Consider the following 19089-nt stretch of genomic DNA (forward strand, 5'->3'; position numbering starts at 1 on the left):
GAGCTACATTGACAAGTGTAGCGGCACACATTGACAACAATCGCGGCCTGATTGACAACACATTCCCATTTCGTGCTAAGGGTTTCTAGCCTCACTAACCTTCATCTTTTTCTTCCTTTGCCACTAAACTAACGTCAAAACAGAGGAAAACCACCCAAAAACAGAGCATCCATTATCATTCTACACACCCAACTTAAATCACAACACACACCAGCCAAAAACACAGCTTTTCCATTCATTAACTTCTGAATCCTAAACCAAAAACAAAAGCTTTGAAATACCATCAGTAACTTAAACCTGCATCAAGAAGCACGCAACTGTCATTGACAACTTAAAGAGCTACATTGACAAGTGTAGCGGCACACATTGACAACAATCGCGGCCTGATTGACAACACAGTCCCATTTCGTGCTAAGGGTTTCTACCCTCACTAACCTTCATCTTTTTCTTCCTTTGCCACTAAACCAACGTCAGAACAGAGGAAAACCATCCAAAAACAACCCAAAAACAGAGCACCCATTATCATTCTACACACCCAACTTAAATCACAACACACACCAACCAGCACGAAGGCTCACGATTTTCGACGGGTTGTGAGGGGAATTTGAGCATCGCGATGGGTTGTCACCAGATTTCCAGCAGCACAAAAGCACAAGAGGGTTTCAGCTTTCTTCCGGTCAAACAAAAAACAGAGGCTCTAATCTCCTTTCAGCATTTTCAAATCTCATAAGCAAGGGCAAGAGGGTAATTTCTAGATTCTGAAAATTGCATCTAAGTCCCTTTGGGACTTTAGAAAAATTATGGGATTTCAGGGGACCTTTTTGCTGTATTTTTGGTTCTGTGGGACCTCAATGTCATTTTCCCAGAAAACTAATATCTGTTTATTCTAGCCTCGCAGTTTTTTCTTTCTCTTCTGAGCTAATGGTATTCAGTTTCAACAGGGAGAAAAAAGTCACTGTGTAGGTAAGCAATTTTCGTACAAATCTGAACTCATTGAAATAGTGAGCGATTCTTGACGATTCTTAGTGAAAGCTTTTTAGTAATTTCCTTCAACGGTGTAGCACTTCAGTGTTTTTTATTTACTGTTTACAGTATATTGGTTACAAAAAAAGGCCAAGCAATTCACTTTATCAAAAACCAGCAGAGTTTAACGAAAACAGGGAGCTGCACGGGTGAAAAGTCTAAAGCAGAGCATTGATTAGTGCTTTTTTTTTTTCCAGAAAATTAAAATTTTAAGAATACATCCAATACCTCCAAATATTTTTTCATATAAATTTAATACCTTAAAATATTTTGTGGTGCATCTAATATCCTAAAATTTTTTTTAGGTATATCCAGTACCATAAAGTATTATTTAGATACATGCAGTACCTCAAAATATTTTTTTAAGTGCGTCTAGCACCGAAAAACATTTTTTGATACATCTAGCCCCTTAAAGTATTTTTTTTAGGTGTGTCTAACACCTAAAAAATATTTTTTGGTATATCTAGCATTTAGGCAAAAAATTACTTCAAGGTGCTAAACGCATCTAGATAAATATTTTGGGATGATAAATACACCACAAAATATTTTAGAGTACTGGATACACTTTAACCTAATTTTTAATCTATTAAAGTTTTGAATTATTTAAACTCAAACGCCTCCACAATTTGATATAACTCAATCTTTCAACTCTTAAGTGACTGAACTCAATTTCTGAACTTTTTCATGTTTAATAATTTTATGTTTATCATCTATAGTACTCTTTCGGTCTTTAATATAGGACCCAATTTTTGAGTTGGTTTTGATACTAAATATAAGACCCTTTTATCATATTTATCAATTTTCTCTAAATTACCCCTATAGATACTCCCTCAACCATAATCAAATAAAAGAGGGAGAGGAGGTATTAAGAAAGATGATTACGGTGTTTTAGGAAAAATGTGTCACTTTTCTTATAATTAACTAACTTACCTAACTTCCTTAATCTAATCAAATTAGTTAAATGGGTTTTATATTAAGCATCGGAGGAGTATATTACAAGTCATCATTGGGCTTTCCTACATGACAAAAAAGCACCGTGACTTCTAACTCAGCTCTATATATGATGAAGTTTGTTTTGCCCATTTTTCTACTTCATCATATGCAGAGCAAGCGGTGACTCATTATGTATATATTTTCCCAATTTTCTACTTTATCAGATGCGGAGCTGAGTTGAAAGACACAAAATTATTTTTAAAATGGGGTTAAACAAGGCAATAAAAAACTATAATAACATAATAATATATATACATACTATATTTTTTAAATAAAATTATTTATATTTTCTGAGCAAGTCAAATGGATAAGGTGACGCATTGTGCCTGATACCCAATCCTACCTAACAAGTGGTGTTGCCCGAAAATACCCAATATTTCTTTTGGCCATTTTTTTAAGCAGATTAGGCATTTGTCTTCCGAGCTTGGATGTGCATAGGGAAATAATACGCCATATGATCATCCTAGTGCACATAATATTTATCTTCAATATTTTTTCTCTTTCTTTTCTTTCTAACATTTTTTTTTTTGCTTTTATTTGACCTGTCATTAGGTAGATCAGCTCCTTTTTTAAGGATTATTTAGAGTTATCGATGTAACATAGGAACGGTCATGATCATGTCAGAGGCAACAAAAAGTAATTATGCTATTGAAGTTATTTTAAGTAATTTTTAATCCTTTCATCTAAAATTTTTTGCTTTTGGAGTGTGTGATCTTTAGATTACCGTTGGATCAGAACCCTTAAAATCCATTAACCCCTACGCATATTAATACGAATGACTTTTCAAAAAGTTAATGCGGATTAAAAATTAAAATATGTTTAAGATCTCTTGTAAAAATGAACTATACAAAAGAAGACTTATTTATTAGTTAAATACATGAACTACAGAGTAAACCCATCAAATTAACAAACTGAACAAAAGTGAATCAATAAATGAAAAGTAAGGACCATTATAAAAGATTATATGCTACATCAAACCATTCAATAAAGAGAATTTGAGACTTGAATCAACCCCTTTTGAGATTTATAATGTGCCAAATATCCAGATTCCAAAGAGCATTAAAAACCAGAAGCTATGAGTAAAACGTCGTGACACACCAGATATACCAGAATTTCTAGAAAGCAAAGCTCATGAGCTGACAACAACTAACGCGTAAAGGAACTTGCAAAATGAATGTAGTTTATGTATTTGAAAGAGATACAAAAAAAAAAAAAAAAGAGTAGTACACTCATCAAATTATAAAATACTAGCTCAGATGCTTAATATAAAAACCAGTTGATTAATTTGAATATATTAGTAAATTTAGTCAAATTAGTTATTTATAATAAATATGTGTTCTCTTCCCTAAAATACTCTTGTTAGTTATGTGTATTAACTAGAATTCCTATTTGATGAAATATTTAACATGTACAAGAACTACTTTGAAAAAAATGGATAAATATGAGAGACAAAATTAATTAGGGTATCATATTTATGACCATATTAAAAGTCAAATTAACTCTTATGTTAAAAATTAGAGATAGTACGCTTTACATTGAAGAGCACCGAAACTAAACCAAAAATATGCCAAATGTCATACAAAATCACGTTTTCTTATTTTTCTTTAAATAGAATTTTATAAAGGAAAAATATACAAACTCCTGAAATGATGTAGCCCGCACCAAAAAAAAAAAAAGCATAAAAAACGAACAAATCATCAAGTAAACACCAACATGTTATTTCTTTTCAAATGGATGTTGAAAGACATCCCACATACAAAATCTCCAATGTTGTTTATTTCTCTCATATGAATAATGGTATGCATAAACTTCAAAGGCTCCCTAAACCTTTGCATCTTACTTTTTAGTTGTCTTTTTCTCTGTACATTAATTTTGTATTTATTTCAATATTCTTTACCGTGATTTTAAGATAACTTTATCATTATTTTAAGATAAGAAAAGAAAAAAAAATTAGTTTCATCCTTCTTATTTCTTTTTTACTAATTCTTTTTAGACGTTATTCTCATCAATCTTTTTTTATCTTTTGAAATGTAAAATAAAAAAAATAAAAAAATTAATATTTAAATTTTAGTCTATCATATTTTAGAAAGATTTTGGTTCTGGTAACGGATGGCTTCTCATTTTGGAACCTTATCTTTGAATAATATCCCTATGGAACCCCGCCTTCAGTTATACCGTGCAAGTGCTAGACAAATTTGGATATAGGCTTTACTCATCTTCCACACACAGGTGGAATCATATCGGCTTTCAGAATTTAGAAGACAAATTCTTTTATCACAAAGCTATATCTGTCATTTGATATAAGGAACTAGTAATGGGCTTTTATATGACAACCCAAACATTTTCATTAATAATGTTGCTACATGTAAAGTCCAACATGAATGATACCTGGTTCTAATTATAAGAACTAGTTGATTAATTTGAGAAGATTAAAAAAAAATTAAATTAGTTATTTATAATAAATAGGTGTTGTTTTTCCTAAAATATCCTTGCTAATCAAGTATATTAGCTAGATTATCATTGTTAGAAAGATTATCTTAAAAAAATGCATAAATATTAGAGACAAAATGGATTGGGATCTTATATTTAGAATCAAAATAAAAGTCAAATAAAATCTTATATTAAGGACCGGAGGTAGTATATATATTGACTATATATAAGAACAGAGTTAGACTTCTAACGTCAACTGTGAAAACTGATGCCGTATCAATAAATGTTGTATGAGAATAGTAGAGTTGGCTCATTTAATCAAGGCCTATAGTGATCAATCTTTAACCATATGAGGAGATGAACTAGCTTGTAATATCAGTGAATACCGAGATTAAAAAAAATGTTATATGCTTGGAAAGGTATATATTTTCCTCTTAGGTACTCGTATGCACAGGTAAAAACGATTATCAATGGTCCATTTGGTTTTATCAAAATAAAAAGAGGGACACTACAAGTCTATAGAAATTGCCACTGTGATTGCTGGGATGCAAACAAATCCAAAACTTAACGGACCACATGGATTTATTTTTCTTTTTATTCAATAAAAAATGCAAGTGGATATAGTCTCTAGAGTACGCCCACGCAGTGGCCGTTTTGGCGCTAAACTATACCTTTGGTATTTTTTGTTAAGAGAAATGTGAGAGAGACAAGCTCTGAATCCCTCCTTGTCGTCTTTATTACAACGCATTCCCTACTAATTTTCATATACTAGAAATAACAGTTAAAGCATTAAATCTATTCTAAATTAATATTTTTTTTAAAATTATTCCCAATTGAAATGATGTAGATGTGTAAACATAGAGTTCGATGAGCTTTTTAATACCAAACCTTAATTATTAATAATAAAATTAAAAGTAAAAATTAATGAGTTAGCTAATGATTTATATTTAAGATAAAAATTCCTTCTAAATGATACGTTATAATAAGAACCAGAGGGAGTACTACATACTACCTTACAGTTTAATTATAAATTTATAATATGTTTTAGGATTAAAATACGCTTAGTACCTTGAAGTATTTTCTTGGGTGCACTTAATATCCTGAAGTTACTAATGATGTTATTTTATCTAAAGCGGTGCACTCTCATCTAATGCTAACATATTCATTTTGTTTGACTGTAAAATAATGACCCAGCTTTAGTTTCACCAAAATAATCCTAGCCAGCCACACATAAGCTAATGATGTGCATGGAAGCCCAATTTTCATTGCATATTTTTTGCCCAATTTTCTGCTTATCAGATGTAGAGCTGAGTTGGAAGCCACAAAATTATTTTTAAAATGGTGTTTATTTGCCATGTAGGATGGCTCAATGATAACTTATAAGATATTATAGATGACAAGGATAAAATTATTAAACATGAAAAAGTTGAGGGATTGAATTTTAAATAAATTAAAAATTAAGGGATTGAGTTATAGTCATAGTTGAAAAATTGAGTTTAAATGAATCAAAATTGTAAAGACTAAAAAATTAATTTTTTTCTTTTATTTTTTTAAAAAAGGAAAATAACGTTTATTTACAACTTTCAATAACTTATTTTAAGGAAAAAAACCATTTTACAAGTACTTATCCTTTTTTTTTATTTTTAATTTGATGCTTGTGTGCTTTATATCTTATCCTGAAGGAATAATTTTTTTACATGTCCAATCAAATCAAAACAGATATTCATGGCTTATAATTTCTTTATAAGATATTTTACTCCTTTCTTTTATTGTTAATTGTAAGTTATACCCCAAGAAATTTTTTTGTTCTAAAATATAAGTCATTTTGTTAATTTTTGAGAACGATTATTGCATCCCCCCCCCCCCAAAATCACTTTGTAATTGAAAAATTATTAAATCCACGGTTTGAGGAGAAGAAGAGACAAATGAAAGTAAATTTAAAAAGGGGGGCTTAATATAATTTTTGTTTCTTAAGTTTGTCTTTGTTTTGATTCTACTCCTTCAAGTTTTTTTCCATCTAAAATATTATTTTTTCATAATTTAATAAAAATATGAATCATTTTACTTTTTAAGAGACCAAAATTTATGTGGAAACAAAAAATTTGTATTCAACTTTTAAAAATTATTAATTTTATATGCCAGCTTAATAGTCATTGTCATGATGCCATTAAGATAGATTTAAATGCCTTATTATAAGGGAAAGGCTGGGTGGATATCATTCTCTTTATCAAAAACCAGCAGCGTTAACAAAAACAGGGAGCTGCATGAAATATGCCTGGTCGTTATTTTAAATAAGCAGAACATTGATTAGTTTTATTGACTTATTTTTTTAAGTTTAAATAAGGATAAATATGACAAATTATTTTATGTTTTTAGATATTTTAATTTACGTCTAGCATTATAAATGCATGTCTTGAATTTGTCCAGAGTTAGATATGACCTACCATTTACGTTCAACACATGGATGGATACCTAATCTTCCTCAACTTTTGAGAATTAGGTGATCCAAATGCTTTCAGAAAACTCATTGATACCTTAGGGCGTGTTTGGTATCATGATAGCAGTATGTAAACTGATTTTCACAGACCGAAAAGCTATTTCCACTCAATGATAATACTCCTTTTTATCCTAGTTAAACTTTTTTACAAACCAAGAAATATCGGTTAAGACATTAAATATGTTTTAAATTGATAAAAATGATCTATTTTATTTTTATTAGAGAATGTGATAAAAAAATTTTCTCCTCTTGCATTTAAAACCCTCTCTCTTTCTTATAATAAGGAGTAAAAGTGAAAAACTATCTGATTAACTTCTTATATTTTGGACTAAAATTTTTTTTCTAAAAAGACTTCTTTTATATATATATATATATATATATATTTATATATGTATGTATGTATAATAAGAGCAGGAGGGAGTACATGTTTGGCATAACATTCTGATTAGTTAACTTATGGGGACCAATGGACTTTAAAAATAAGGCAACCTTTTGTTGTTTTTACTTACGCTATGAGGGTGTTTAGGAGCCCTCGTAATCACTTAATGAGGTGCTTAATGCTTGTCCGCTTTTATACATTTGTTAAATCAGTGATGAGCCATCCTTATCAAATTTAATTACATTATGATCAACACAAATAAATTGTGTTCATGACATAATTAGAGACTAAATTATACATAGCTAGCACCAATTAGTTGTGTAATATTAGGGTAAACGGATATAAGTACTCATGAATTTTTACCCAACATGTACCTACCATAATAAGTTTTTTTGATATGCAAAAGTATCTATAAACTTGCAAAATCAGAGCAAAAATGATGGAGCCGATAAATTTACTTAACGGGAGCTCACGCTAATGTTTTGAAAGTACCAAAAGACCCCTGAGTAAAAAAAAAAGATAAGGGTGCAATAGTACTCATAAACTTTTACCCAAAGTGGTCAAATACCATGCCTTTTTTTTAGCAAGTGCAAAAATATCAATGACCATGCAAATAAATAAATTCTTTTAGTTTTAGCAAAAAAAAAACTTTACTAAATTTTATTATAATATTATAATACTAATAGTTTTATAATTAATATATATAGTTTTCAAAATTTACATCAAATTTTAATTTAGTCCCTTAAATGTCTAAAGTGTGTTTTTTTTGTATGAAATGTGTTTTTAGTTTCTTAACCATCCATCTCGTTAACAAAAAAATATTGATTTAGCAAATTCAAATGGTAGTTCTGCAATTGAATATTAAAATATTAATCTTTAATTGAAAAGTTGTAAATATTTTCCAATTTACAAATTTTTAATTTCTTTTAGGCCAAAAAAATCAAAAATTCGTGAACTGAAAAATATTTAAAATATAACCTAATGAAGATGTTGTGTGATATTTAACATCAACAACCCATCTTTTAAGATATAAAAAAATTATGTCAAATGATTAAACCTTAAGCATGATTTGTCAACATTTAAATTCATCGAGTTAATATTTTTTGTTAATGAGACCAACTATATTAACATTTAGTGATTGGAAATATACTTTATATATTCAAGAAACTATATTAAAACTTGATGTAAATTTAGAAAACCAAATGTATACATTAACCATAAAATTATTAATATTATAATAGTATGATAAAACTTAATAGAGGTTTAGTATAAAAATAAAAGAATTAATTTATTTGTACAGTTATTTGCACCTGCCAAAAAACATATGATATTTGACGTATTTTGACTAAAATTTTATGGGTATATTTACACTCTTGTCCTTTTTTTGTTACTTTGAGTTAGGGGTATTTTGGTACTTTTGTAGGCCATACTACAAAATATAACGATCATTAGTCAAATTTAATGGTTGCGTCATTTTTGCTCTAGTTTTGCAAGTTTATAGGTATTTTTGAAAATTGAAAAAGCTTATAGTGGTGAGTGCATTTTGAATAAAAGTTTATAGATATTTTTGCATATTTACCCAATATTATTTAGTTAAAATATTTGACACTCATATGATTTGTAATTTATATACATTTTTATACATTAAATAAATTTAATTTAGTATTTTAGTAATTCTCAAATTATTCCAAATAATACGATTTTAGTAATTTATCAACTTAATCTGGATTCTCCCTATTTCAAGTGACTTATAATAGGATTTTTCCAAAAGAAAATCTCGTTTTTTTTAGTAAATTGAAAATAACTTTTTATGTAAATGCATGCATACCTCTAACCCTAGGGAACATGGATTAGTATCCGAGTGTCAAGAGCTCTTGAAACTCAAACCCATTTCTTCATACCTATTGGGCAGATACTATCTCCAGTTCTTAATATAAGAGCTATAAATGATTGATAAATTTGCTTCCAAATATAAGACCTCCATTTATTTTGTATTTCTTATTTATCCAAACTAATCCTATTGATTGTATATGTTAAGAGGATTTATATCAAAATAATAGTTTCAGAGCGTATTTAAGAAAAACTAACACATATTTTTGACAAATAAATAAACTAATTATTTTATTTAATCTACTCAAATTAATTAAATAGATATTAAAGATCCAGGGTAATATTGTAGAAACTTTTCCTTCTTGTTCAAAGCATCGATCCTCTTTTCAATTAGCTGCCCACCATCCCAGACAAGGATTGCATATTTCTTTAGGTTGGATAATTCATTGGGGTTCTTTTATTTCGGCGTGAACACGTATAGGGTTCAATGATAGCACGTTTCTAGCCATAAACTATTTAAATTTTATGACAAATTTAATACTACTTTTAACTGTTTATTAGTATGTGTAAATTAGTTAAAAATATCTTGCAACAAAATTTAATGCCTCCAACAGCGGAAGGAAAATGCGACCAATGTTTTTGAGAATCAGGGGTTTTTTGTTCTGGGCTCATCGCAAGGTGGTTTTTTTTAATTGTCTTGGGCTTCTTACTTTTCAGACTTTCGCAACATGAGAGCAACGTATTTGAAGGTAACCCTGGTTAAGGTTCCAAACCTTTTATTAATTATATAAATTGTTATAAGAATATAATTTAAAATAATAAAATTTGAAATTAATGATGGAATTGGAATAGCAACAAAGACACTCATCAAGACTCAAACTTGGGGCCCGTTTAGTTCAATTACTAAGTGTTTAGAGATGGTAATACAATGCAATGCAATAAAGTGCAATGTAATGTTTGTTACCATCAACGCGTTTGATATGTTATTAAGAAAACTGGGCAAAATATTTTTTTTTTTTGCATTTAATCAAATAAAAATAATAATGAAAAGTCTGGAAAGCCCTTCAATCACAACCACAATCATCTTCTTCCTCCGCTCTTCGTCCGCTCACGCGCCTCCTTCTGCAAATGACATATCAGTCTTACTAATCCATTTTTATTCCCTTCTTTAATTCAATTCCAAATGCTCAGACCAAGCTTGTACACCCAACAAAACCATGAGCCATCAAGCTGTAACCCCCTAAATGCCTCACCCCAATAGAATACCATCACTACGCAGATCAAATGAAAAATGAAATATTGTGGATTAAATTAACATTGGGAGGGTCCGTCGGATATTTTTGTTGTTAATAGTGGGATGATCAAAGCAGTTTTTAAGGATGAGGAGTTGTTGGAAAAATGCAAAAGTTGGTTAGTCGGCACAAGTAGGTATTGTTATGATGTGGAAGTTGTAGATATAGACATAGATGAATTAACTTGCTTTTACTTTGTGAAGGAGAAGGAGGAGATGACAATAATGGAGGGAGATGACAAAGAAGGAGAAGAGGGAGTGGTCATGGTAATGAAGTGAGGGAGATTAGAGACAAAGGACAAGGTGTTAGTGGGAGAGACAATCAACGGAGAAATGTTGAGGGTAACTATTGTCCTTTTACATTAGTTAATGGGTATAAAATGGGCATTTTGTATGGAATTGCAGTCCTGTAATGATCATTCATATGCTCCCCTCATATGAATGATGAATATTACCAAAAGATGTGAATAAACATTACCATTGCAATCTTTTCCATCATCTAAAAGCTCAACCAAACAGGCCATAGATGGTAATGGGGTAAAGATTACCATTGTAAGGCTATAATGCGTTTGAACCAAACAAGTCCTTACTTCTAAAAGGCACGTAGATACACATAGGGTTGCAACCTTTATCACTTAAGAATTTTATTAACATGATTCTTTGGTGAAAGATAAAGCAGTCTTCTTATGTGTAGAGGGATTCCTATTTGCATGGATGTCTTTCTTTATGCTTTTGTTTTATGTTGCATTTATTCCAGAGTATAAAGGTTTAAGTGTGAGGGATTTGATCGTACACATTTATTATGTGTTTTTATATGCTTAATTAAGGATCTTTATCATTGTTTATAGGCTCCTTTACTAGTATTGGTGTATATTTCGGATCAAGAGTTTTTGCACAAAGTTAGTCTTTTTGGAGTTAAAATGGTCATAACTAGTGATTAGTTGTTACTAATTGATTTCCAGGAGTAGTGATATGTCAATTGGGCTAATTCTTATTGTAGGACACACAATATAAAAAATCAAGGAACAACATGACCAAATGAAAAAGTGGTGTTTCTGTCTCCAAGGCGAATGTGCAAAAAGTTGCAGCTATGCGTTTTGCTTCGAGTCAACCCAAAATCTGGACTCAATATCTGCTTTGTACTAATAATGAAATGCAGATAAATTGTAGACACCGATGGTACATTTAACTTAGGTTTTCTGGTTAAAAAAAAAACTTAGGTTTAATAAATTTGACTTTGAGCTAATAATTCCTTCGTACACATTATTTCCAACAAAAAATTTATACCGGAGCATGGTTTTAATAGTCACAGTCAAAATAGTCTAAATGAATATAAGTCTGAAAATCTTGCTCAACAAATCTTGTTAAAACTAAATTGACAATTTAGCATTTATGACTTATTATTTGACATACAAGGCTTGTTATTGGTAATTGGATCGTGGAAATATGCCAATTTTTGTTAAAACTTAAGTTAATGTGAATAGCTTTTTAAAATTTGTTATTTTTCATACTAAACTTGTCATTGACAATTAAATTACGAAAATAATGCCAATTTTTGTTAAAACTTAAGTTATTGTAAATAGCTTTTCAACACTTGTTATTTCCTATATTAGACTTCTCGTTGGTAACTAAATTATAGAAATAATACCAATTTCTGCTAAAACTTAAATTAATATTAATAGCTTTCCAAAACTTGTTATTTTTATACTAAACTTGTCATTAACAACTAAATTGTGAAAATAATGTCAATTTCTGCTAAAACTTAAGTTAACATAAATAACTTTTCAAGACTTGTTATTTTCTACACTAGACTTGTTATTAGCAACTATATTATTGAGATAATATCAATTTCTGCTAAAATTTAAGTTAATGTTAATAACTTTTCAACACTTATTATGTTTCAATTTGAACCAAATATTTTCTATTAACTAATATTAAATCTCAATTTGAACCAAGTCTTACCAATACAGTCAAGGGAACAAACGCATTAGTGTTTTAAAAGATTCTAACTATAATCAATCAAGTATTATTATAATAATAGCACACACCAAATGAATTGACCGACCAATGATGAACATGATCAATTTATTAAGCAAAAGCGGGAGGAGTAATAAGACGCCCCATTATGATGAAGGCAAGTAGCCATATAATTTGAATATTGGCAACCTTGCTTCCATACTTAATTCTTCCATAATTCTGATTGTGCTTTGCCACCTCAAAGTCTCCTGCATATATATTATAAATCCACAACTCTCTAACATGTCATTGTTAATGCATATCTATATATGTATGTATATTAAAGAAGGAGAAAGAAGAGGCAGGAGAGGAGGATGAAAGACAAAGATGAAGAGGGGGAGACGGAGAGGAAGAGCGGGAAGAAGAGAGGGAGGAAGAAGGAAAAGAGGATGAGATGGAAAAAGAGAACAAGGAAGTATTTTGGTCTTTTTTCCAATATTTCATAGTTCATATTTAAGACCTCATCTCCCGCATTTAAGTACCTGTTTTGCAATTTTATATATTTAAAGATTTTTTTGTTTTGGTATTTTTTCTTCTTGTTTTTTTTGATAATTATGTATTTATAAGTGATTTTAATAAATTAAATCAAAACATAATCAACATTCTCAAAAAAAAAAAAATCTAAACAGAAATCATCATGAACTAACATCACCTTCAACTAATATCATTTATAAAATTATGATTATTTAAAATCACAATCGTTCACTTCTAATGCAGGTACTAAATTAAATATTCTAGTATTTCATGTTTTGATTATTAACATCCTAATCCTATTGTTAAAATTACTGCTAGGTTTTTTTTATCATATCAAAATTTTTATATTTTTTTTATTAGATGCCATGTGACTTAAAAATTTGTAATTTTTTTTTTATATAAACTTAATGGTTGAACTGCAAGCATATTTTAGCCTATTTTCAATTTAATTTTTTTTTTATTTTTAAAAATCTCTATCGAGAAACTTCTTGGGGTTTAATTTGATTTCACGGAAGGGGCTGACTCGTTCTTAACTTCTTTTACTTCCTGGCACAGTAATCTGTGTCGCCTCCTATAATAACGAGCCGCTGTCCTGTTCACTTCGTCTTATATATAAGATATCCGAGCGCTCACGATTTCCTCTTCCCTTCGAACGCTGAAACCAAGGCCAAACCCTAACCCTAGCTGTGCGATTCTATCCATGGACGCTCTTGAATCGAACCCTAATCCTTCTCCATTTCTTCCGTCCGAAACAGTCGTTTCGTACGATCATAACCCTGCTCCTCCGCCCCCGGAGAGCTTGGCATCGGATTTGCAGACGACATATGAGCAAACTGCGAACTCCGATTATCAAAACTCTTCGAAAACCCTTGCTTCGGATGGTCCAAACGTTAACGGTCAACCCCCGTCTGCTACTGGGAATGGATACGAGAACGGACTGGATAGCAGTCAGGGCGGTGCCGATAGCTGTAGCAATTCGAAGCCTGTGAGTGTGAAGCCGTTGATTTCTGAAAACGCGTGGACGAATAATACACAGAGTGGCACCGACAAGGATCACTCTGGTGGGGAAGAGGAAACTACAAGCAAACGTCGCCGCCGTAGTCGATGGGACCCGCAACCTGATTCCAATGATCAGAGTGGTGGTGAAGCCGGTGGCGGAACGAAGAAGAGGAAGTCACGATGGGCCGATGATGAGCCGAAGCCGGTGATTCAGCTTCCCGATTTCATGGGCGGTATTGAGTTTGATCCTGAAATTCAAGCTTTGAATAGTAGGCTTCTTGAGATCAGTCGAATGCTGCAATCAGGTTTGCCTTTAGATGATCGCCCTGAAGGTGCTAGATCTCCTTCACCTGAACCGATATATGATAACATGGGAATTAGAATTAACACTAGAGAATATCGTGCCCGTGAAAGATTGCAAAAGGAGAGGCAAGAAATCATTTCTCAGATTATCAAGAAAAACCCCGCATTCAAGCCACCCGCCGATTATAGGCCACCGAAGCTTCAGAAGAAGCTGTACATACCAATGAAAGAATATCCTGGTTACAACTTTATAGGGCTTATTATTGGTCCTCGAGGCAACACACAGAAGCGCATGGAAAGAGAAACTGGTGCTAAAATTGTGATTCGAGGTAAAGGGTCAGTGAAAGAGGGTAGACTGCAACAGAAGAGGGATTTGAAACCTGACCCTTCAGAGAATGAAGATTTGCATGTTCTTGTGGAGGCAGAAACACAAGAATCACTTGATGCTGCCGCAGGCATGGTGGAGAAACTCTTGCAGCCTGTGGATGAGGTGTTGAATGAGCATAAGAGGCAACAGCTTAGAGAACTTGCGGCCTTGAATGGTACAATTAGGGATGAAGAATATTGCCGGCTGTGTGGTGAACCTGGCCATCGCCAATATGCATGCCCTACGCGCACTTCTACATTTAAGAGTGAAGTGGTCTGTAAGCATTGTGGGGATGGTGGTCACCCAAGCATAGACTGTCCAGTGAAGGGAGCCACAGGCAAGAAGATGGATGACGAATATCAGAACTTTTTGGCAGAGCTGGGAGGGACAGTTCCAGAATCATCTATAAAACAGACCAACACGTTGGCAATTGGTTCAGGCAATTCTGGAAGCAATCCTCCTTGGGCTAACAATTCTGGATCGACTGGCGGTACATCACAAGCTGGCTTAGGGGCTAATCCGGTTAAAAAGGAAATTGATGATACAAATTTGTACATTGGGTATTTGCCGCCTACTCTTGATGATGATGGTCTGATCCAATTGTTTCAACAATTTGGTGAGATTGTTATGGCAAAGGTTATAAAAGATCGGATGACTGGTTTGAGTAAAGGATATGGGTTTGTCAAGTATGCTGATATCCAAATGGCAAATAATGCAATTATGGCCATGAATGGCTATCGCCTTGAGGGTAGAACCATTGCAGTGAGAGTTGCTGGTAAGCCGCCTCAGCCTACTGTTCCTCCTGGTCCGCCAGCATCAGCCATGCCCACATATCCTATTTCAAGCCAGCCAGTTGGTGCCTATCCATCCCAACAATATGCTGCTGGTGGTCCTTTAGGCGCTGCACCCCCTGGAAGTTATGCCAGTGCCCCAGTTCCATGGGGACCTCCTGTTCCTCCACCTTATGCTCCTTATGCTCCTCCCCCTCCTGGATCAACTATGTACCCTCCTATTCAAGGTCAATCTATACCTCCATACGGTATTCAGTATCCTCCAGTCCAGACAGCCCCTCCAGGTGCCCCATCCCAGCCTGCAGCTTCTAGTGAATCACAGCAGAGTTTCCCTCCAGGAGTGCAGTCTGACAGCAGCACTTCTACTCAATCTACGTCGGCCAATATTTATGGGAGTTCAATACCTTCTATGCCACCAACTGCTCAACCTACATATGCTACATCTTATGGTTATCCGCCTTACTATGGTACAGTTCCCCCTCCACCTCCCCCGCCTGCCCCTGCACCTATCCCGACTTCAGACCACATGCCTTGGGCTACCAATCCTTCTGTGCCGCCGCCTCCATCAACTACAGAGAAGACAACGTATGGTGCAGATCAATCTCAGAGCATAGGAAATGTGCCTTGGGCCACAAATCCTCCAATGCCACCCCCTTCTTCAACTGCAGAGAAGACAACATATGGTGCAGATTCGGAGTATGAGAAATTCATGGCAGAGATGAAATGATCTGGTTGGTCTGAAGTCATGCTTATAAGCTATGAAAGGTTTGTGTATTATCCATGTTACTTTTCTATGATTAATTCGTTGGTGGCCTTGTTCAACATTATATGCTGATAGAATTTAACGCTCTGAACCTTTTTACTTCTAACCTAGTTAGTTTCGTGGAGAAGTTTCTTATCAGTATTTAAGTCCATTTTCAAAAGGTTTTGCCCAACAAAAATCTTGAGTCGTCTCTGATTTTCTCGTTATTAGGAACTTCAACTTTACAGGTATTTAATCTAACATTGTGATGTTGGATGCATTTCTCTTATCAGTTCATCTATTATTATTAAGGCACTTCAGGGAAGTAATATTTTGAGTATTTGCTACATATTTCTCGGAGTTATCATTCTACAGGAATAAGAGAATACTGACTTTTAACGCCTCTGCTTTTCCCTTTTAATCCTAAAGATAGTCTTTATGTATAAAATAAGTTACCAAACGTTGTTTTTTTTTTTTTTTCCAATTCACTTTCCAATTGATGTTCACTTTTTTTGGGTATACCTGAAGGGCCCTTACAGTAAAAAGGTGAAAAACATTATGCCTATGTAAGTATGTGATTCTTTATGCGCAATGTTTCCTGGATTAATGTTTTTCTCAGCTCACGTATTAATGTTGTTGAGTGTGATGCCATTCATATTTTAATGCTCAACAATAATCATGTGGAGCAGATACTAGTTAAAGTTGTATGGTTCAGGTATATAATTCTTATTCTCTTGAGTATGTTCAAGAAAAATTGAAATAGTTTAATGTTCTGACTCTTTTTCTGTAATGAAATAATGGATATGCTCATGGTTCTAATGTGGCGTTTTGCAGATTGTGTCGCTCTCATATCTAGTTTTAAGAGTTTTTTCTTTTCCTTCTATTCTCTATATGGCAGATGTCTGTGAATGTGTTCTTATTATATGTTAATATGTTCTCATGTTACTGTTTTATAACATTATTCATGATGTTGCAGTTTTTAACTCTTCATTGTTGTTATCTAACGTTGTGACAGGCTTGATGTTTCTTGGAGCTCTTGTGAACCTGATTTCTTAACCTGTTGCCATGACTTTCTTGGAAGTTTGGGACTCACTTCTTTAACCTTGCTGTGCTCTTATGACATTTGCAGAGATTTCGTCTAGAAGTTCAGGAGTCTTCATACAGGAGAGGCAATATCAAAGGGGCTTTCTGTTGTTATGATTATTATTGATCTTTGCTTATCTTGTTGGACTTACGTATTCTTATTTTTCCTTATGGTTCTCATTGATTCATACAGGGATGTCTGGTTGCTAAAGTTTTCTTCTGACAGTAATATTTTTGGGCAGCGGGTTCCTTCTGTTAAACGTAGATACATTTCTCGGTTAAATCATATTAGTTTATTAGAACTGTATTCTAACTTATTTGTAATTTTGATTGCAAGCGTCTTTTTTTTGACAGTTGTACTTATTTTAATTGCCTGGTGCTGAGGCTGCCTTTTAGATCCTGATGATAATATTATCCCGAAGTCACCTTAGGTTTTCATTTGAATATTTGGGATCTGTGGTCAGATGCCTTTCTAAAGATAATTGAATCCATTTAGATTTTTTTTTCAAAAAAAAAAAATCATTCAGTCCTGTAAAATGTCAGACCGCGGCACACATGCATATTTTGCCTCAATTAAATTCAGCTGACATGATGTTATGATCACCAAATTCTTGGATGATACAGGCAAATATCAGGTGATGACATTTGTTTCTGAGGTGATTTCATGTTATGGGCATAAGTTGAAGGGTGAGGCCCATACTATTGTTGATAGCTTTCTTTGACTTGTTTTCACGCACTCGGTTACCATGTAATGCTGGGCAAAGATTGAAAGTGAATGGTTAAAGAATTCGAGTTTGGGAGTCTTTCCTAATATCATGAAGGATGTCTCTGCTCATTTGGATTCAAGCTTTTGGGTTTCGTTGTGGTTCATGATATCTTAGGTTTTCTTGCTGGTGAATGCAACATGTCAATTAAAATGTTCCGTATATGCCGGAGCTGTGCTAACGCACTAGTGTGTTTGGCAGAGAAGAAGTGCTCGCTCTGTAGAATTTATTTCTTTTTCCACACCGCCAAGTCATAAAAATAGTACCATGTTTGGTTTATGATACATGTCATGAAGTAATAAATGGGCATACTGTTCCCTTACTTTTTCTATACACTGTGGAACTTAATTTCTCATTAGAATCTTTTGGACCGTCAGATTCCTGAGATGGTTAATTTTGACTGGAAGTAGTTGCACTCTCTCAAGATTTTACCTTGAAGGTTTTAAGCTATAGCATGTTGAGAACTGTCACAGGAATTGTCTTCCATCTTAGCTCAAGGTTTTGCCATAGTCAGAAAACAGTTAACTTAGTAGTTGGTCTCTCAAGTCTCTGTCGTGTGGCTTTGGCTTCGTGTTGCACTCTCCTAACATAGTAGTTATCCATCACAGTTTATGATTATTCATAGATATGTGGGTATCAGTTAGCTATTCCTTTTCAGTGGCTGTGTTAATTTTCTGTGGAATGCTATGTACCCTCATGCTTGTGGAGATGTTTAAACTAGGAGGCACCGGCCGCTGATGTTATGTGCTTGATCACAACCGATGTATAATTGTTGGATGGCTGAGATATGTATGGTCTAAAGCATTCTTATGTGCATCATGTGTTCAATTAGTTTTTTCTTTTCATTTTTGATAAAACTGTGTTTTACATTTAAAGGAAAAAAAAATCAATTTTGGCAATAATCTTTGTAATTAGTGTATTTATTTTAGTAAGGAAAATCATCATATTCATTTGCTGTGCATGCATTTGCCTTCCTTTAATCTTATTCTATTCGACTAGTTGCCATCGGTCATGCAAAATTGCATGTTTCTGTACTCTTTTTTAGATGGTATTTTGTAACATTTGGTCGGGAGTTGGATTATTGAGCTCTCTGGTCTGGTTTCTATT

General features: G+C 33.0%; 1 protein-coding gene across 2 annotated transcripts; it reads left to right on the top strand.

The window, feature by feature from the left end:
• Nucleotides 1-13568: 13568 nt before the first annotated feature.
• LOC114721675 (splicing factor-like protein 1) lies at nucleotides 13569-18313 on the top strand. 2 transcript variants are annotated; one of them, XM_028907526.1, is made up of 2 exons: nucleotides 13569-16147; nucleotides 17149-18313. In XM_028907526.1, the coding sequence occupies exon 1, from the start codon at nucleotides 13634-13636 to the stop codon at nucleotides 16118-16120; it is 2487 nt and encodes an 828-aa protein (XP_028763359.1). In that variant the 5' UTR covers nucleotides 13569-13633; the 3' UTR covers nucleotides 16121-16147; nucleotides 17149-18313. The 2 variants fall into 2 exon arrangements, with proteins under 2 accessions (XP_028763359.1, XP_028763357.1); XM_028907524.1 differs by having other exon boundaries at nucleotides 13570-16158; nucleotides 17151-18313.
• The last annotated feature ends 776 nt before the right edge of the window (nucleotides 18314-19089 follow it).

Source organism: Neltuma alba, unplaced genomic scaffold (assembly GCF_004799145.2).
Source record: "Neltuma alba isolate B1F8T4 unplaced genomic scaffold, ASM479914v2 tig00012055_pilon, whole genome shotgun sequence".
NCBI lineage: Eukaryota > Viridiplantae > Streptophyta > Magnoliopsida > Fabales > Fabaceae > Neltuma > Neltuma alba.